The 22,089-nt window shown below is 47.5% G+C and overlaps 1 protein-coding gene across 2 annotated transcripts in view; it reads left to right on the forward strand.

The window, feature by feature from the left end:
• TRIOBP (TRIO and F-actin binding protein) overlaps window positions 1–22,089 on the forward strand; it is a 422,974-nt gene that overhangs the window by 360,886 nt on the left and 39,999 nt on the right. For both annotated transcript variants that reach the window (XM_085601384.1, XM_085601383.1), the window contains 2 exons: window positions 13,661–13,747; window positions 21,647–21,811. In XM_085601384.1, coding sequence (XP_085457510.1) covers window positions 13,661–13,747; window positions 21,647–21,808 — 249 coding nt within the window. In that variant the 3' untranslated portion in view covers window positions 21,809–21,811. The remainder of the gene's footprint in view (window positions 1–13,660; window positions 13,748–21,646; window positions 21,812–22,089) is intronic.

Genomic DNA, 22,089 nt, shown 5'->3' on the forward strand with positions numbered 1-22,089 from the left:
TAAAGGACACACATTTTCACATTCCGATTCACCCAGCACATCGCAAATATCTCAGATTAGTTATAAAGTCAAAGTACTCCCATTCAGAGTTACTACTGCACCCAGAGTATTCACCAAATGCTTAGCAGTGGTAGCAGCTCATCTAAGAAGACCACATTCATGTCTTCCCATAGCTAGACAATTGACTTATCAAAGCCAACACATACCACAGGTGTCAACAACAACACTCAAATTACCATAAGTCGTCTACAGTCAGCTGGGATTCAGTCAACACCCAAAAATCCCATCTTCAACCTTCACAGCTGCACATTATCTAGAAGCTATGCTCAGCATTCAAACAGGTCTACCCTATCCAAATGCAGCCAGTATTCGAAAATTTCAAACATTGCTACCACAATTCCAAAGCAATCCGTGTCTGTCAGAACTTTCATGCAACTACTAGGGATGATGGCATCATGCATTACCATAGTGCCTCATGCAAGATTAAACATGCGTCCTCTACAGAAATGCATAGCGCATCAATGGAAACAATCACAGGCTCATTTACAAGATCTAGTGTTGGTAGACAGCCGCACCCATCGCTCTCTGCAGTGGTGGAACACCCAATACTTATCAAAGGGACTGCCCTTTTTCGACCCCGTACCACAGATTGTGCTAAAAACAAGCGCATCCCTCATAGGGTGGGGTGCCCACTTACAACACCTGACAGTTCAGGGACTATGGGACATCAAACACCAAAGTCTCCACATCAACTACCAGATCTTCAAGCTGTTCACCTAGCGCTCAAAGCGTTTCTGCCTCACTTTATAGGCAAGGCTGTCCTAGTCCAGACGGACAATATGACAGCCATGTACTATGTTCATAAACAGAGGGGGGGGGGGGCGGGGGCTCTCTACAATTGTCACGCCTCTGACAATTTGACAGTCCATCACAAAATACAACTGCTAGAAGAACCCCTTCCACGGACAGACAACTACTTTGCCGACCTCCTCAGTAGGATGCAGCAACAAGTCCATGAGTGGGAACTCCACCCTCAAGCCCTCTTCCCATACAGTGGGTATTTCCACAAATGGATCTCTTTGCAACAGCAGAGAACACAAAATGCCCAAACTTCACCTCCAGGTTCCCACACCCTCTATCCAAAGGCAATGCCCTATGGATGAATTGGTTAGGAATATTTGCCTACGCTTTTCTGCCTCTCCCTCTTCTTCATATCTGGTTCGTAAGCTCAGGCAGACGTCTCTCAACATCATTCGAGTGGCTCCCACCTGGGCTTGTCAGCCATGGTTCACCACGCTACTAGAACTCTCAGTAGTTCTACATGAGAAGCTTCACCTCACCCCAAACCTTCGTACTCAGAACTATGGCGAAATCAGACATCCAAACCCCTAGGAGCCCAACCTAGCGATTTGGCTCCTGAAGTCAGAGTTTGGATATCTAAATCTTTCACCAGACTGCATGACCATTCTTAAGGAAGCATGTAAACCTACCACTAGAGCATGCTACGCAGCTAAGTGGAAAAGGTTGATCTACTATAATAACCAAACAATTGACCCACTAGATGCATCTATACAAAACGTTATTTGTTATCTCTTGCACCTTCAACGTTCAGGCCTTGCCTAGATCTCCATGCGTCTACACCTGGCAGCTGTGGCTGCCTATCTTCAAAGCAGACATCTATCTTTATTCAGTGTACCAGTTAGTAAAGCTTTCATGCAAGGCCTTAAAAGAGTGATACCACCAGAAGTTCCACCTGCACCTGTATAGAACCTTAATATTGTTCTAACGAGACTTATGGGTCCACTTTTTTAACCTTTTACATGACTGTCCCCTCCAATTTCTCAATTGAAAGGTTGCTTTCTAAATTGCTATCTCCTCACTAAGACATCTAAGTGCGCTTCAGGCACTAACAGTAGAAAAAACATTTTTTCAGCTTCATAGAGATAGGGGGGGTTCTTCGTACCAACCCAAAATTCCTTCCAAAGGTGGTGTCGGCTTTTCATATTAACCAATCGGTTAAGCTCCCTGTTTTTTTCCCTCAACCAGAATCTGTAGCAGAGAGCTCTGCATGCATTCGATTTAAAAAGAGCATTAATGTATTATATTGACAGAACAAAGGATTATTACAAAACACATTTTTGTTGATTTTTTTTCTCCCTGTGAGGCTCTGGCAGCTTGGCAGCAAAATTCTTCATTTATCTGTAAATCTACCTCATTAATCCTGCCTTTCTTGCTTGTCGCTTGTGCCTTAACCTATCCTTAGGCTCTGGGGCAAGAATCTAGGATCTACAATCCCAGCGTCCGACTCTAGGTTAGACTCTGGTGCAGACGGGAAGAGCGGGGTGACGCTCTTGGTGCCCAGCGGGTCCTGCTGCGCGAGCCCCGGGGATTCCACGTGGCGACAGGCCCCTCTTCTCAGCAGGCAGCGGTGGCCCGTTTCCCTTTGCCTGGCGATCCCCCGTATGTCCGGGGGGCCACAGACTGTGAGGACGAACATTAGTCCCCGACGAGCGCGGTGAGGTAAGCGCTGTCTGCGATCCGCTACGGGACTTGGATTCAGTAAGTGCCATTGCAGTCCCGCGTCACCTTCCGTCTACATGCCGCTCTGCTCCGCTACACTGCTGCCCCTGCCATACCGGTGCTCTGGGTCCACGCTCGCTCAACGGGGGACCCCCCTGCCTCACTGTTGCTACACCCCTGCGGCTCCACTTTAATCTAGCCCGTAGGGCGCACTTTCCATTTCACCGTGACGGACGCTCAGCCCGCCTTTATTAGCCACGCCCGATCTGCGAGAGTCCCGGCGGGCGCGGTAGTATTGGCAGCCAACCTTTTCCTCCTGCCTGGATTTCTCCGTAGTGAGGATACTGGAGCTACCAAGAAGCGGCTGACCCTTATGAGCCTCTACCTCACACCGGCCTGGTTTCCCTCGTCAGCCCTCCTTAACCTACCACTCTCTCCGGACCTGCACTCTGCATTAATTCAGTATGAAGTGTGCTATTTGCTCTGCCATCTTAGAGGGCTCAGACAGGCCTCGCCTATGCCAATCTTAGCAGTGTTGCTGTTATCCACCATTAGCCGCTACACTTCGCCAGCCGTAGCGGGCGCTGCGGCCTGCGGTCCCTTCGGGCCACTGAGACACAATCTGTGCGGAGTGACGCGGCGGCCGTTCTCCCACCTGGACCCACACACATACTACTCCGGCTTACTGGGCCATTCGATGCTCTCTCCTCCTCCTCTCACATACCCTATGTGATATGGGGTAACTACCACACTACCTGTTGCTCTCGAGCTCCTTGTAGAATTTATCAGCTGCAGGTCGGTGCACATCTCGCTTTACGCTAGCAGGACCCATTGGATTAGCTCCTCTGTAGTATTGGCTGCTTCTCAATTTCATTGATGCCTAGGCTTCAGCGCATTGAGCTGAGACTCCTACTTCACTCCCCTGGGCCATCAGTGCTTCACCACGGTGGGTCTGCCTCCGCGCACTCTGTGCTGCCAAACCCTCCGCCTTACGTTTTTGTGCTCCCTGACATGGACTGGTATTAGGTGCCTGAGGCCTACCATACTCCTCTCATACGGCCTGCCGCCTCGCAGGTTGATCTCTGCTCCTCTACCTGGCCATACTGGAGACTACGGACGCTGGAAGCAATAATTCCTTCTGGAGCATAGCACTCTCCTCTCCTGGAAAAAACACTACCAAACACAGACAACTTGTCAGTTCCCTACTTGCTGGCCGCAAAGGTGGTTCGTGTGTGCCTTCTACCATTGCCAATCCTCCTGCGTCTACAGCTCCTTGCTCTTGCAACAATGGGGAAGCCAGATGGCCGACAGCCAAAACTCATCTTCGAGTCAAAAAAGTTTGTTACACGTTCAAACTCCGAGGAATCCGGACAATCCAGCAATGAGCAGGCCCAGTGCAATCTACGACCCTAGAAGATGAAGTTAAATCCCTGCTCTTGGCTATGCAGCATAGCCTTGCGGATCTCTCTGGGAAAATGGATACAATTAACAGTCGCCTGGACTTTCTGGTGCAGAAAGTGGACAAACATGACGAGCAAATCAAAGAGGCCGAAAGGTGCATCTCAGACAACGAAGACTCCACATCCCAGATGCAGCAGGAAGTGTCGCAAACGGATAAACTTTTAAAAGTCATCGCTTCCAAAAACGAATATCTTGAAGCTCACAGCTGCCGTAATAATATCCAAATCATAGGAATACCGGAGAGCACCAACACGGGCCCCATGGAAGACTTATCGAGCGCCTCCTGAAGGGTACCTTTGGTGAGGAGGCCTTCTCATTGTAGAACAATCGCATCGTTCCTTTGGTCCCCGCCCTCCACCAGGCAGCACTCCAGGTCCTATTGTGGCTCGTCTCCTGAACTATCTGGAGCGCGATGCCACTCTCAAACTGGCTCGAGAAGCTAAGTCCTAGCAATTTGAGAATACAGAGTTCACCATTTATCCGGATTTTACTGTAGCAGTTCAGGAGGCACGTCGCAAATTTCTTTAGGTCAAGCAAAAACTATGGAAAGCGCAAATCGAATTTGCCCTCATGTACCCGGCACGGTTGCAAGTCACTTATCAAGGCAAACACACCCTCTTCTCTAATCCACAACAAGTAGAGGACTTCCTCAAGACCGTCAAGCGCAGATCACCACGTCGAGATTCCAGTGACCACGCTTCCAGGTCTCCATCCCCTACAACAGGTTGACTCTCAAGCGGGCGCTAATACTTTGGATCTTCTTCATGAACTCTACTCATTCTTCTCATTGCCTACTGCATCGTAGTCCCTATGAGGTGGGGTTGGCTCTGCCTGCACCTGTTGAGAGGAACAGTATAATCTTTGGTGGCGGTTCCAGGTGGCTGCGGTTCGTCAGGGACAGAAGTGTATCATTATGCTGTCTATACTCTGTGTGGCTTACAGATAAGCTTTTTGAAAGCAATAGGTTTTTGTTTTGGACTTTGCCGAGCACCCTCCCTTTCTGCCCCCACCCCCCCGCCACCCTCCCTCATCCCCGCACCACTGGGAGACTGCTTAGCAGTTATTGGTGGGGGAAGGGAGGTCATCGTGGCCCACAAGTGCCCCCCACATGGGCGATGTCTCCGTATTACCTTTTGTTGGACTTCCTCGTCTTGGACTATACTGTCGAGTTATGTGCGGTCTGGATGGGCAATGCTGTACAAGCACGATTGGGGTGCTGCTGTGGGTGGTTTTTTTTTTCCGTTTTTTAGGTCTCGCCTTGCTATCGCGTAAGCGATCGCAAAGCGAGACTATTGTAAAGGGGCTTTTCAAAGTGCTCTCAAAAGCGGATTGCATGGCTAGCACGCGCAAAATCGCGCGCATCGTGCCGCCATGCACTCCGCTTTTGGGAGCACTTCAAAGGGTCCGCTCCCTTGCCTGGAATGCGCTCCCTCGCCCCCAAGCGCGCGCCACGCTCCGCCGGGCTTGTTTTTCTTGTGTTTTTTTTTACACGCAATTAGCGCGGCACTGAAAAGACCATGGTCATACAGCCATCCAGCCTAGACGGATACAGTCTCCCCAGCCAGCACACAGGCACGCTCACTCCCCTGCTCCGCACGCACTGCACCGAAGACTCACGTCTGTTCACTCATCACTTGCTGTCTCAAAGTTACTAATTACCTTGCTTCCTATTGTCAGAGCCTCCGCTCCACCTCAGTCTTCCTCCTGGCTTCAATCTTCGCATCTTTATCCGTGGAACCTGGACGAAGTACTGCTTGCGGTGGCAGTTCTTTCACTGCAGTCACCTTTTTTTTCTCTCCAACTTCTGACCTGTCCCCTTCCCAAGCATTGCAGCTTTGAGTAGCAATGCCTTGAACCCAAAAACCCAGTCTCAGCGTGTGGTTTCCGATATTTTTTAAGTCTACACTTTTTTTTACCGCAGACCGTACACGCATACGTAACTTTTGCCATGACGTGTACTGCACATGGACGGGAACAAAAAGGCATCCCGTACTGCAGTTTTTAGTATTTACATGCTGCATGGGTGCAGCTGCTAGGTTCCTGTACTCTGCAGGCTGTTTTTAACCCACCCCTAGTCAGCTCTCAGACGTCATTTTTAATTTACCCCACTCTACTTTTTAATCCACTCCCTGCTTCTTTGCTTTATTCAACCCTATGGTCTCCCCAGCCCGCTGTTCATTATTTGTTTCCAGATGTCAGTTGTTTGCGTCTTACTCCCCCTCTACTTCGCCTAACTTTCCAAAACCATAATAAAACCACCCCATCAAAAATGCTGCATACGCCAGAATTTAGTTGCAGCTTTGTATTTGGAAGCCAAGAGGACTGTCAAGAACATGGGTGTGTAGATCTTTTAAGTCTTATGTTATTAGGTGTTGGGATGTTGGTTCCGGGATGGAAACCCTGATTGCTCACGGTGTGTGTGTGTGTGGGGGGGGGGGTATGCTTTTTAGAAGGGGTTGCAATGGAAATGTAGTGTGTAGACGTGTGCGTATGGCAGCTGTGGCTTGCACTGTGTCCCAAGGAGCACCCCCCCCCTTTCTTTATCATGGAAATTGAAGTACGTATTAAGAAAGATCTCTTGCTTCGATCGGTTACTGCCAGATGCCACAGTTACGGATCTTACAGCTGCGAGTAAGAAAAAGCTCAGTTCTGACCACATTGTCTCGTTCCGAAGAATTCCCCATGTGGTCTGTGCCTCCTATGAGCACCCTTTAAAATAATCCCCTTGGCATCTTTTGTAGCACCGGTTCATTTCATCCCACGTCAAGAATTTAAAAAACATGATTTGTTTGGGAGTGTTTGACGGGGTGTTTTGCAGCAACAGGCAACATTACAGAGAGAAGCATCGGAGTGAAACTTCGCAGCTGCAAGTCAGCCTGTGCTCAAGAGTTTATAGCTCAGTTCTCCACTGTGCAGCCTTCAGGGCACTGGAATCATGAAGAGTCCATCAGACCAACACCCTCAGCACGCACCTGCCACTCTCTGAGCAGAGTTTAGTTGAACACCACTCTTGGTGTACAGTATGGCTAGTTTTCAATCATAAAAATTTCATTCATTGAGATGTGTGGACTGCACACGTCCACACTAGGGACACTGTGCTGCCCTGCTGGAATCTGGGCGAGTTCCTGGGTGCTGAAAAAGAATGGCTGGAAGAGGAGGGGGGCGAACACAGGCCTCGCTAGCTTTGCATCAGCTGTCAAAACAGTATTCTGCTGACTTTCTATGCGTAGTGTGCATTATTTTACAGCTCACAATAAACAGTTGGGATGTATAGACAGACCGTCTGTAGCGATCAAGACACTTTAGGCTTTGTATCCACAATGATTGATTTTAAATACATGCACGCCTCACACTGCTGCACGCCTCACACTGCTGCACGCCGCTGCACGCCTCACACTGCTGCACGCCGCTGCACGCCACACACTGCTGCACGCCACACATTGCTGCATGCCGCTGCACGCCACACACTGCCGCACGCCACACACTGCCACCCACTGCTGCACGCCGCACACTGCTACACGCCGCTGCACGCCACACACTGCTGCACGCCACACACTGCCGCACACTGCTGCACGAAACACTGCTGCACGCCACACACTGCTGCATTACTCACTGCTGCATGCTGCACGACACTGCTGCACGCCACACACTGCTGCACGCCACACACTGCTGCACGCCACACACTGCTGCATGCCGCACACGGCTGCATGCCGCACACTGCTGCATGCCGCACACTGCTGCATGCCGCACACTGCTGCCCGCCGCCAACACTGCTGCCCGCCGCACACTGCTGCACGCCACACACTGCTGCATTACTCACTGCTGCATGCTGCACGCACACTGCTGCACGCCGCACACTGCTGCACGCCGCACACTGCTGCACTCCACACACTGCTTTTATGCGAGTTTATGCTACTGACGTAAATGACAATGCCTTTTATTTGTTTTAAAACCAAAACATAAATAAAAGGCATTGTAATTTTACAATGCCAATAGCTCAAACTCTTATAAATGCGAGACCTATTGCATTGCAAATGCTTGTTTTTTGGGTGGTCAGTACATTTCCTTCACAATTGGGGTGCTGTTGTGGGTGGTGGAGGGTTGGGGATTGTTGAATTTTACGGTTATTCATGTGATCCATCAGCAGATAGACATGCCAGCAAATGTCGAAATAATCATGCCCTCTCTGTCCCAGCGCGAAGCAGCACTTGAACAGGACTCGCTCGTTTTCACCGGGAGGCTCGCATTTAATGCATTTCCAGCGTACAAAATATTAAATCTGCACGGCACCTGATTCTCAGAGGTCCCGTTATAATGAATTCATAAGGTTTCTCAAGCCTCCTGCTATGACAAAGGGCCCCACTATGATGCATTAATTTGCACATGAAATCTCGTGATCCATTTACCATATTCCCAGTTGATAAACTCGACCCCTTCCTTATATCTACACTGACAATTATAGATGCTCACTTTTTTGTCCTGAAGATGAACTCAACTAACTGAGTTTGAAACGTCGTCGACCGCTTACAACATGAACCCATCATATTAAGTTAAAAAAAAAATGGTTCAACTCTTGTTGTCAATGCGATGTCTTCTTTTAAAGTTCACTTTCACTTTCTATGTCACGCTTATTGTCACTGAATATGTGAGCACCTGAATTTATTTCATTGTGTAATAAAATATCTGTTATACCTTGACCTTCTTGTCCCTGCTCTATATTAACTATCGCTCTTTCTTCAAAATTAATTTCAAAAAACCTTTATTCAAACGCTTACCCATTTTTAAGGTTTTTCTACCCTGGACCTTTTTAGGCCATTTAGAACCATTGTGTTTCTCTTCACACTTTCTATTCACCAGGGCATCTCTTCTAGTAAGTGCCTTCTTTCGGAATGCCTTCCGACGCTGAACCGCTACATATAAAACTACTCAAATGGAACATTAGAGGTCTAGACGATCCACGCAAGCGTAGGCAAATTCTTACATACCTTGATAGGCATCAAATCCATGTTGCAATGCTTCAGGAGACACACACCGACCCCCTACGCCCTATTGGTTTTGGGAACAAATGGGCTTCCTACAGTGTGTTTACCTCCTATTCCACATATTCACAAGGCACTTTGATTTTAGTTAAAAAGAACACACCCTTCAATTTAGGTGGCACTCTCTGAGACTCTTCCGGCAGGAGCTGCATGCTTTGGGGTACTTTGGGCATGTAATCGATTACGCTTGTCTGCTGTTACGGGCCAAACCCTGATGATCCCGATTTTTTTCACCACCCTATGGGGGCAAATTCTTAAGGTGGGTTCCACCCATGTCATCGGGGGGGGGGGGGATTTTAACACTACCCTATGCCCCTCAGCCGATAGGTCCAATCCTCTCCCACATCATTACACTAAAACCCAGACCACACTCTCTCGGTTACTTCCAGACCATGGGCTAATAGATGTCTGGCGTCATGTCCACCCGGATGAGCAAGAAGGCACCTATTACACAACAGCACACTCTTCCTGGTCGCGACTAGATTACTGGATTTGTTCTTGCAGGGTTGGTCCTTGGATCATCTCGGCAGAGCATATGGCCAGGACCTACTCAGATCACGCCCCAGTCTGTATGACAATTGTGCCCCCTAACATGATCGACACTCCAATTTGCTGGAGGCTTATGCCGGAGGCGCTCTTAGATCTAGTCTTGAAGACAGAGCTTGGGTAGGAGATTGAAGATTTTTTTTGCAGAAATAAAGGCTCGATCACGCACGTAGGCACGATCTGGGAGGCATTTAAAATCACGATTCGCAGCTCGTGCATGTCAAAAAGCTTCGGAGTCCTCAGATATTCGGCGAAACTTGCGACAACTTGAAAATGAGTTGAGGCATTTACAAAAAGGTCTGGAGTGTGGTGCACAGAGTGCCTCACTTCGTGATAAGCACTGAATATACCGCCACAGCTGTACGCGAAGCCAGGTTCAGGGGCAAATACTACACTGCCCATCGCTATGGGGAGGGGGAGAGGCCCGGCAGGGCACTGGCGACTAAAATCCGACAGCCCCATTTTTCTAACTACGTCCTAGTCGTGGTGGATGGTGCTGGGGTACGCCACAGGGATGGTCTCGAAATCTTGCACACGTTCACCGATTTCTACACAGACCTATAAAGTTCTTGTAGGACTAAACTTCCTGATCGTTCTCATTATCTCGAGGATGTTGCATTAGGCTGGCTGGGGGATAATCAGCGGAAATTCTTAGCAGCGCCATTCGAAGATGAGCTCCGAGCAGCTATTATGCTGATGAAATCAGGTAAAGCCCTGGGCTCAGATGGGCTCCCCATAGATTTTTACAAAGCGTACCTCGATCAATTACTCCCAGTGTTGAAAGAAGTTTACGTGGAGGCTCTGGAGTTACAGATCCTTCCATACTCGATGAGAGTGGCACTTATTTCCTCACTCCTGAAGCCCGGCAAACCTGCAGACCGATGCGATTCCTATCGTCCCCTCTCCCTTATCAATACCGACACAAACATTCTTGCCAAAGTATTGGCCAACCGCCTCCGTCTCCTGATGGAGAAACTAGTCCTGCCGGACCAGGCTGTGTTTATTCCGGGCAGGGCGACTTCACACAATCTCCGCACGCTTTTTTCTATTTTACAAAATGTTGACCCACAACTGCCACTAATGGCGGTCTTTTTGGACGCCACAAAGGCTTTCGACTCTGTAGAATAGGATTATCGTTTTACTATTCTTCAATGCATGGGACTCCCCATAGACTTTTCGCCTTCTCTATACTTGACCAAAGGCAAAGGTTTTAATCAACGGTCATGTTTCCCCCTCACTCCCTCTTTCCCATGGTACCCGGCAGGGTTGTCCATTATCCCCTCTTCTGTTTGCCCCTGTCATTGAACCCCTGGCAGCCAGACTCCGACAGCATCATCAGGACAAAGCCCTCTGTTGCTTTCTTCGCCCGATTCTCGTTTCTTTATATGCGGATGATGTCACCCTGTATGTTCAGGAACGACAACAAAATCTCAACACGCTTCTTCGTGAGTTTGTTAGGTTTGGTGGCCTCTCTGGCATTCAGATCAACTGGTCCAAATCCCAACTTTTTCTACTCACTGCTTCGGTGACACCATTTGACATTGATTACCCTTTTGAATGGTTCTCATCTGAGGTAAAATATCTAGGGATCCATTTCACCGAAGATCGCGTAGAATTGATGAGCGTGAACTACGGGCGAACACTAGAACATGTTAACTAGCTGCATAACTAGATGAAATGCGCTTCCCCTCACTATAGCAGGACGCATTTCCCTTATTAAGATGATCCTTCCCAAATTCTTACATTTATTTTTAAACATTCCATATGACCCGGGACGTTTTTTTTCCCACATCACTTTGCTCGGAGCTGATCAGATTAGTGTGGGGCGGCAAACAACCGCGTTTACTATGGGATACACTCACTCGACCATACTCCCAGGGGTGATTCGCTATTCTCAGCTTTGAATTATATTATCTATGTGCCCAAGCACTGGTTTCATCCTCCCAGATACATGTCGCATGTGGCGACTGAGCACTGGCTTGCGGACCCTATCCCACTAGACTGGGTAATACTGACAACACTTGCACTTCGTGCACCCTGCCCATCCTCTGTAGACTGCACGGTTAAAGCATGGCACCGCTTTGCTCAGCGCATGCAAGCACCCATACTATATTCCCTGTTACTCCCGCTTACCTATCCTCCGAAGATGCCTCTCTTGCAGGAGGGTATTTTTAAGAGTTAGGACTACACGCAATATTCCGCTCTGGGGCGACCTTTATCTAAACAGCAAATTTCGCACTCTGCAACAACTATTTTCAGACCGTCCACCATGAATATCTTCCTCTATGTTGGACTGCGACATGGGCTTAAAGCGGATACTCCCTCATATCCTTTGGAGCCCCTGGTGGTTGACCCCTTGCACCACATACTGCGTACCACCAGCGTCTCTCACCTAGTATCAGCCTGTATACTGACCGATTACGCCCCCTGTGCTGCTCGAGATAAGTGGTCCACTGAGCTTGGGCAAGACATCACTGACCAACAGTGGGTGTGCTGCTGTAAACAGACTGAATACGCCTCATTTAGTAGTCTGCTATGCATCACCCATTACAAATTTCTACATCGCATCTATTATACCCCGGTTAAGCTACACAAATTTGGGTTACGGGACACGAACCGGTGTGACAGATGCTAGGCGGAAGCTGCTGATTTCCTACATCTCGTTTGGGAATGCGGCTCGGTCCTTACCTACTAGCAACAGGTGTTCGCAGCGCTAGAATCTATGACGTCCTTGACACTCTTATTAACTCCTCTCCTGGCACTCCTCGGATACACAGAGGGGATACCAGTGGCACATCGTAATTTTGTCTCAGTCAGTCTGCTACTGGCCACAAGGCGAGTGGCCTGTCGGTGGGGTCGAGGCAGAGTGCCTAAATTCAAAGACTGGATTGGGGCCATGACGCTTTGGCAAGACCAAACATACACATACGCTGACCTCCTACCGACTTCGTCCCGTCCCCGAGATATTTGGGGCCCTTTCAAATCACACCTCTTGGAACACCCCATAGAAACCAGACACGATCCATGACCACCCCCTAATTATCGTACCTCATGGCCTGAATATTGACTGCTATTGTGTAATTTCTCTACAATTGGATGTATTGATTCCTTTTAAGTTCTACGCTGATTTGTATTATCTGTGGTATGCGAGACCTGTGGGAGATGCCCCTGCTATGAAATGTCCGCCTTTTTTTAAAATTAATATTCTACTCTTGGAATTTGCATTGTATAAATTCACTGATTGGATGTCCCTGTGATGCATGTCTCTATCTATGGAATGTCACTATCATGCTGATTGTCTTTTTTTCTGTTCTATGAGAAAAACTTAATAAACACATTTTTTTTAAAAGCATGTGTGTCTACAGCACACATGCCTCTAAAGGATTCAGTTAACCTGTTAAGCATCTGTTCTTGGCATGTAGGGCTGTAGATTCACATGCGCCTGTCCTCCTCCCCGGACACCTATGGTCGTTGCAATTTCTATTTGTATTCCACATGTATGGGCATCACTGTACTTGCGCTTACTTACTCCATTCTCACCCTCTTACGGGGAAAACAATCGAACAATGCAGATTGTCCATGTGCATTATCACCAAGAGGGCAGTCACTTTACCTCGTGACCTGAGAGACTTCTTCGAAGAAAAACTACTTGCAAATACCCGGACCCAACACTAGATGGCCGGAGTATGCAAAGCATGTTAATCTACAGCTTGTCATGCCAAGAACAGATGCTTGCAGGGTAAGTAACATAATCTTTTTTGTTTACCCTCTATTTGCTGTCTACTCGCTACCGCCTATTATTTTCCCTTTTGCCCCTTTTCTGTATGCCTTTTCTTCCCCCTCCCTTTTGTCCTTGGCTTTGCATTCCAGTGCCCGTTTATTTTTTTTAATTTATTTTTTTAACTTTCCTTTTTGCATATCTTCCTCCTTTGTTGCCTTGCCTCCTTCTTTCTTACCGTTTTCTCTTGTTACCGGTTTGTCCTCATCCTTTTTTCCTCTTCAGTCTCTTGTTCGGCTCTATGCTGTTCTATCTCCTTTCTAATTGTTTTTTGAATTTTTTTGTCACCAACCTCCTGTTTCCTCTATGCTCACAGGTGCTGCTGAGGGTAAAAGAAAACGAGCTTCAGTATCTGAAGCAAGAAGTGCACTGTCTGCGAGACGAACTTCACAATCTGCAAAAGGTCAGTCAAAGAGTATGCCGACAGCACTGCTACATGCACCGAGGCTCAAGTGTGGCAAACCCTGCTTTGGCCCTATAAAATGGGAATCTCTTACCTTTTGTTTCCACTCCCTCCGCAAATTAACCAATTGCTAGACGGTAATCTTAAATTAGTCTTCGTTTCAACTTTTCCTTGTTCTAGTCCATGCTCATGGGGCATCCACAGGATCACTCTCTGGATATTGCCAACTTAGGTTGGACCACTTAAAATTCCTTTATTTTTGTACACTTTTTATACCTTTTCTTGAAAAAGAAAAAGTCTCCTCCCTGTGTCCTGTAAATCTGAGTACCCTTCCAAAACTACTTGTCATACCTTGCATTACTTCAGTGTGGACCCTAGGAGCAGACACTGGAAGGGCTTCCAGATCTGTAATGGGATTGTTGGACTCTGAGTAATCAGTAGTAGTTGCAAGTTACTTGGTCGTCCAGCTTTAATACCTCACCAGTCCTTGGCTCTTTATAAACTATCCAAGCAGTATCAAACACGCTGTCACAAACTTGAGGCGCCATCTCTTTAGTTAAGCACAAGTATGCAGCCCTCCCAGCAAGAGATAGCGCTGAGCACACAACAGCCCGAGACTGCAGTCACAGTCCAACTTTCAGGCCGTAGTGATTTACAGAGTTATGGGGAGGAGGGGGCTGCTTTGAACTCTATAGTTGATGGGGGAGAGGGGGGGGGGGGGGTCTTATTTGGACTCTCTAGTTGGGTGTAACTGTCCAGGACACATTTCAAAGCCTTCTCAGTCGGCGAGGCTGGCTCCAGCTGCAACATAAACCATTTTGCTCGGTGTGTTTTTTTCATCCCTCTGCTAACCCATACTCGACTGTAAAACGTTAGGCTCTGTGGTCTTGAAAAGTGCTGCTTCTGAGAACCAATACCTTACCTACCAGCTCCATCCCGGATCACATTCCATGCAGGAACATCTCACAGTGAGACGCTCGCATGGCTGGGGATTAAAGCTCTCCCCTTTTAGAACTACTAGGCATACTTTGATGCCCCCACTGTGTTATTGCTATTTTATACAAAATACTGCCCAGGTTTAAGTCTCCCTACACCCTTTAGCTAAGTGCAGGCTCAGTGCAAACTAAAGATGGGAAACCTGGTGACTGTAATTCATGATCCAGCTGTGCATTACATGAGATGAAGTCTTCTGGCAAATAGTCAGTCCCGTGAGACTTACAAGGTTATTAGTGAGCTGAACATTTCACCCTGAATGGGCACACACAAAGATGCACAAATATATATATATATATATATATATATATATATATATATATATATATATATATATATATATATATATATATATATATATATATATATATATATATATTTCTTTTTTAGGAGACTGAAAAGAGAAAAAAATATGGCATTAAAAGCATGATGTAAAATTCAAAAATTAACACATTAATGTTGCAACTTTATTAAATTCTGTCACTTATAAATCATATGAATTCCTATTTATGAATAATTGATGCACTGTTAAACTATTGTAAAGCAGATGTTGTATATTGTAATGTGAAATAGAATACTAAATTCATTACATTTCTAAATGAAATGTGTTTCCTCAGTCACATGAATGTATGAAATGCATTGGGACATCTAAGTAGAAAAACACAAGGATTACGTCTGTAATCCATGGGAGCTGGGTATGTAAATTAAGAAATGAAAGTTCCTGTAATGTGGCACCACAGCATACTCCCACCACAACCTTAGCAATACTTAAATGGTGGAACTCCAGGGAAGCCATGCACAATTCCCTCTTGGCTACTACCTGCCTCCAAACTGTGTATTTCACTCAGATACGCTGTAGGTGTACGACTCTTCCTGATGTTTCATTATGATACATTGTATTCCAACATGTACATACAGCGTACTACCCCTTATGTTGGCCACTGAAGCGCTTACCTATATGTGTAGGCAAGCTACACCATGTAGGGTGTTTGATTGAAATGGTGGTGTCATTGTTTTGTGATCCTTTGTCAGAAGTGTTTCCATGTCACGAGTGAGGACCACTGAGATGCTGTTATCGTGCTATAGGATGCAGCGTGTAGCAGTGTAGTGAATGATGAGGGGTGAGACACAGAGGCACAGTTTTATGGTTTTCAGTATGCTGGCTGCTTTGAAGCTCCACAGGTCCCTTTATGGTGGTACTTATGATTATGGTGTGCTTAGTTGGTTACTGCACTGGGTCTGAGATTTTGCGTGTAGTTGTTTCCCTGAGCTGGCATAGTTGAAGGGGGAGCAGAGTGGAGAGATCTACTGGAATGGGCATTTTTACTAGCATCCATTGCAGTGGTGGATTAGATAAGTCTTCCGAGATGTCCAGCAGTGTGTGGTACAGATCTCTTCAGTTATTCCATGCCTGTTCATTTGGTGATTTGGTAGCTTGCTGCACAGTATGTCTTAATTTAAATGTAAGATATCTAAGAAACAATTGGACTGCCAATCCCACACCCAACAGCTGCCCCGCCGCTGCTGGAACAAAATCACCGAAGACCAGCTGGCCACCACCCTCGCCCAGAACCCACCCACCAACCCAGACGCCGCTGCCCGCAACCTCAGACAGTGGATCAACGACTGTGCCAACACCCTCGCCCCGCTCAAGAAACCCTCCAACAGCCGCACCAGCAAGAAAGCCACCTGGTTCAACGAAGAACTCCAGACTTCCAAACGAGTATGCCGGAAATTAGAGAAGAAATGGCTCCACGAACGAACACCGGACAGCCACACAGCCCACAAGGACGCCACCCGTAGACCTCACCATCTCATCAGATTAGCCAAGAGATCCTCCTTCAAAACCCGCCTGGACAACAACGCACACGACAGCAAAGAGCTCTTCAGCATCGTGAAGGAACTCTCCAACCCCAGCGCCAATGACATCCTGCCCTCACAAGAACTGCGACTCGCTGGCCACCTTCTTCCACCGCAAGATCGCTGACATCCACGACAGCTTCAACACCACCACGACCACCCCGACAGTCAGATCCCACCCCCCCTACGAACACCACCCGCATCAACCGCCTGACCTCCTGGACCAACGTCAACGACGACGAAACACGCAAGATCATGAACTCCATCCACTCAGGATCACCGTCGGACCCCTGCCCACATCACATATTCAACAAAGCAGAGGCAGCCATCGCACCCCTACTACGGAAAGTAATCAACATCTCCTTCGAGACAGCTACATTCCCCGAAAGCTGGAAGCACACCGAAGTCAACGCCCTTCTCAAGAAGCCCAAGGCGGACCTCAAGAATTTCCGGCCCATCTCCCTGCTCCCGTTCCCGGCAAAGGTCATTGAGAAAATCAACACGCAACTGACCCACTTCCTCGAGGACAACATCCTAGACCCATCCCAGTCTGGATTCCGAAAAAACCAGAGCACCGAGACAGCCCTCATCGCCGCCACAGATGACATCAGGATCCAACTAGACAACGGCAAAATCCTCCTGGACCTGTCAGCTGCCTTCGACACGGTCTGCCACCACACACTAAAGACACGCCTCCAAGAAGCCGGAATCCAAGAGAAGGCCCTGGACTGGACCACATCCTTCATCTCCGGCAGAACCCAGAGCGTCTGCCTTCCCCCCCCAACCCCCCCCGATATCATCTGCAAAAACAATTGATGGACAGAATGCAGAACAATGTCATACATTCACCCCAGTACAGAGATCTGGGCCTAAATCCATCGTTTTTTTGCTCACCATGCAATTCCAGTTTGAACCCAGCCATATGCAAATCAGTCTTGACCCTGTGCCTCATGGGAATTCAGCCCGAACTGCCAAGCCAGGTCCTCCCTAGACTGGAAACAAGCATCCTAGGACCGGTTTTGGGGTTTCACCCCTCTTCAGCCAGGATAGCTTGATTCCAGTGGCATGGAGAGCACGGGACTCACGTCTGAGCATACCCGTCCCACTCGGGGTGACAACCCTTGCTCACTTTGCCACTGGATTCAAGTAAGCCTGGCTGAAGACGGCTGAAATGCCAGAAACCGGTCCTAGGAAGCTTGTTTCCGGTCCAGGAAAGGCATGGCTTGGCAGTTCGGGCTGGACTGTTCCCATGAGGCACAGGGTCAGACTGATTTGCATATGGCCATGTCTGAACTGGGGTGGCAGAGTGGGCTAAAGAACGGTGATGGATCAAACCCAGATCTGTTGACTGGGTGTGAGTGATTGGTTCTGATGCTCCGTCCATCACCACCCCCTTTTGCACCACCGATATCATCTGCGGCGTACCCCAGGGCTCATCCCTCAGCCCGACGCTGTTCAATGTCTACATGGCCCCCCTCGCTCACGTCGCCCGCCAGCACGACCTCAACATCATCTCCTATGCCGACGACACCCAGCTCATCCTCTCCCTCACCAAGGACCCGCAGAGTGCCAAAACCAACCTCCATGAGGGAATGAAGGCCGTTGCCGATTGGATGAGAGGCAGCCGACTGAAGCTGAACTCGCACAAGACGGATGTCCTCATCCTCTGATCCACCCCCTCAGCCTGGGACTCCTCCTGGTGGCCGACCACGCAAGGAACAGCACCGACACCCACCGACCACGCACGCAACCTAGGAATCATCCTCGATTCCTCCCTCTCCATGTCGAAACAGGTCAACGCCATCTCCTCCTCCTGCTACAACACCCTCCGCATGCTCCGCAGGATCTACAAGTGGATCCCCACTGAGACAAGAAGAACAGTGACGCAGGCCCTCGTCAGCAGCAGGTTGGACTACGGCAACGCACTCTACGCAGGAATCCCGGCCAAACACCTGCGACGACTGCAACGTATCCAAAACTCCTCCACCCGACTGATCCTCAACATTCCCCGCCGCAGCCACATCACCCCCCACCTGAGAGACCTACACTGGCTCCCCGTCGACAAGAGGATCACCTTCAAGATGCTCACCCACGCTCACATAGCACTCCAACACCGGACCAGCCTACCTCAACAGCAGACTCGGCTTCTACACCCCCAACCGCCAGCTCCGCTCCGCCAGCCTCGCTGCCGTCCCCCACATCCAACGAACGACCTCCGGCGGCAGATCCTTCTCCTTCCTCGCCGCCAAAACTTGTAACACCCTCCCTACCCACCTATGACAAACCCAAGACCTGCTCACCTTCAGAAGACTCCTCAAGACCTGGCTCTTCGAGCAGTAATGGCACCCCCATCTCCGCGCCTTGAGACCCTCACGGGTAAGTAGCGCGCTTTATAAGTACAAATGATTGATTGACTGAGTATTATGGTCTTGGTATTTTGTTTGGGCCATAAATTGTTATATATGAAATCACATGTCTATAAAATGCCCTAGCGGACCGTAGGTCAGCCCTTTTTAGCTTACCTGCAAATTGAAAGCAGTTTAATGGTTGGGTTGTCTCCAATCTGTGAGTTGTAAATTACGCTAGAGTGTGCCTGTCTTTTTGGGTTCTGTTGCCAGGGTGAGAAGTGGTGTAGTTAACTAGGATATAACCATCTTTTCACATGTCTTCTGAAGTGTGAATGCTCCTGGGGGCTTCTAATGCTGGCTAGTAGCGAAAGGCAGCTATTGAGATGAGGGGGGGAACTTGCCTTAACGGCCACCAAGTCCAAGCCACACAACCTTTTTGGCTGGGGCGCAGCCATGATGGACTTGGCCAGGTTATTCATACAGATATTAATGGCAAGCACTCTACAGTCTGCTATCTTGTTTAGTGCAGGGTGTCTCCAACCTTTTTTGTGATAAGAGCTACTTAAGATCTCTGAAAACTTTCCCAAACTACTAACATCATTAGTGCTGTAACAGTGACCACATTTGACAAGATTACATTAGTGGTCCCCATATGCAAGATTACTAGCAGTGATCACTTTGTTTCATCAGGTAGGGTTGCCAGCAGTAATTTTATTTAACAGAGTTTTATATAGCGCAAACTTGACCCGAATTGGGTATCCGAGCACTTTACATAGCACCAGTTGCATTACATGAGGACACATTCATTTTTGTTAGGCCATGTAGACAAGTCTTTATCAATTTTGAATACCTCTTTAAGGGTAATACATAAGTCACAGCTGCAGCACCTCTGCCCCCCAAGGTAATAATGTTAGTTATAAACTTCCACAATGCAACAAGATTGATCACTCCGATATCTGTGTTAAATGTATTTTGGAATTGTAACAATTTTTCTCCAAACATCAGCTTAGTAGTTCTGAAAATAAACACATTTGTCATATAAACCAAGCAAAAGCTTCTAATTTAGTAAGGTGGACTTCACACAGGAGAACTACTTAAAGGTAGCTGGAGACCTAACAGTAGATCACGAGCTACTCGGATAAGCCTGGTTCAGTGCAATCCGATCCAAACTGCTCAGCACAACTGCAAGGGGTAGCCGTTGCATGCAATTTACTCTAGCACTACGTGAGACACCTAACTGACTCAGGAGCATATCATCCACTGATCAGGGATAGAAAAACGGTATGACTTTTTGGGAGGGGCTTCATGGCCCGACAAGGGGGTGGATCTAAATTAAAAAAATAAAGGTATGTTCATATAAAGTCTTATTGGGGGCAAAATCTGAAAAGCTTACTTATGGTGGACTTCCATTAATGAGAAAGGATTGAGTGCTGCTTTGCTTTTGGCAGTGAAGACAGTAGTTGGTGCTTTAAATCCTTGCAGGACTCCAGTAACTTGGATAGTGACTCCTAGCCATCACTGTTGGCCATTGTGACTCACCATGAAGTATACAGATTGTGCGTCTGTGTTTCCCATATGCTCTATAGAAATGGTATGATTGGTGATGTGCACACCACTGCCAGCCATGAGTAGTGATCCAATAGGTGATTTGAAGGGTAGAAAACATTGTGTTAATTGCTACTAGCCACAAAACAAAATTTGAATGGCAGTGAACAAAGTCTTAAATTTTGTTTTTTAATTTTTGTTTTTGAAATTTATTTTGCATATTTTTATTTTGCAATCAATGCTTGCATCATAGATTACTACAAACAGAGCCAGGCTGCCAATGTACAGTGCAGCGTTGAAGCCAACATCCGAGTCTGCAGGCTCAGTGGACATACGCATTCACCCCGGGGATTTTTGTCTGTGGTTTGGGCCACATGTTTGAATCCCAGCCTTTCATCCTTCTGAGGTTGATTACATTGTAGCATTGAGTTGGGTAACAATAAACCTCTTTATTTCAGTGCATAGATAAATTTAAGGTTGAATATGCGCTTTAAAAATAAACATGTTATACGACATACCCTATAAATCTACAGATCATAAAAGATACATGGGTTGTCTTAGAAAAACTTAAATTGAGCAGAACAACCCCAGAGAGAGCCTTGCAAAGTTATGAGACCAGGGCAGTAAGAAATTCCCTACCAAATCTCACAACAAGTTGAGTAGTAGAACAGAGTTGGCAGAAGTGTTTGCTCATAAAAATTGAAATCCGAGTCTCTTTTGCCTGGTCTGATGAACTCTGTCCCTCTTAACATAGTTGGCAATATTAGACCAGATGTGCCTTGGACCACCACTGTTCTCTTTTATGTAGTTGGACTAAATCTCATCCTAGACTACGATGGATCCTGAAAGGGTTTATTGGGAGTACTTCCACTTATGGCCTGATGACCGTTCCCTGCTATGAAGCAGAGGGTGGTCAGTTTCATAGTCCAGGTTTAAAATTAAAATGTAATTTTACTGATCTAAATCAGTTTGATTCCAGCTTCAAAAGCATAGAGTAAAATCCTCTCACTTTATAAGAATCACTAAAAATGTGTTTGTGGACCACAGCTACTCTTGTTTCACAGGCCCAAGAGTTTGGAGGTAATTGGATGTGTGGTTTTTTGGTTAATTGCATGGTAATTGTCTAAAGTGTTCTGTTGCTCTTACATCTTAGGACAAGCGCCTGGCTTCTGAGAAGTACAACGATATCTATGTGGAGCTGAACAATATAAAGAGCCGCTCAGAGCGGGAGATCGAGCAGCTAAAGGAGCACCTGCGACTTGCCATGGTTGCACTACAGGAAGAGGCAGCGATCAGCAACAGCATTGGAGACTAAAGGGTGAGAGGAGAGCAAGTGGCAGTATTGCAGGCTGCTTTGTAGGCATTGACCGATTTGGTGTGTGGAGGGGCGATAGGACTGGGGAGTTTGAATGCAGAGCATGGAGGGCAGTATGAGTCATTTGAGATGCTTCATATAACTGGGGATGGAGGAGAATCTCACCTACAGTTATCCTGTTTCCTGCCTGTAAATCTTGCCAATATTAGGGGTAACTGGGGTTGGAGGATGAAGATTGAAAATGTTTGACTGGTCTCTAGGCTGGTATGTGTGCTTTGGTT

The sequence above is a fragment of the Triturus cristatus genome, chromosome 4_2, assembly GCF_964204655.1.
Source record: "Triturus cristatus chromosome 4_2, aTriCri1.1, whole genome shotgun sequence".
In the NCBI taxonomy this organism is placed as follows: domain Eukaryota; kingdom Metazoa; phylum Chordata; class Amphibia; order Caudata; family Salamandridae; genus Triturus; species Triturus cristatus.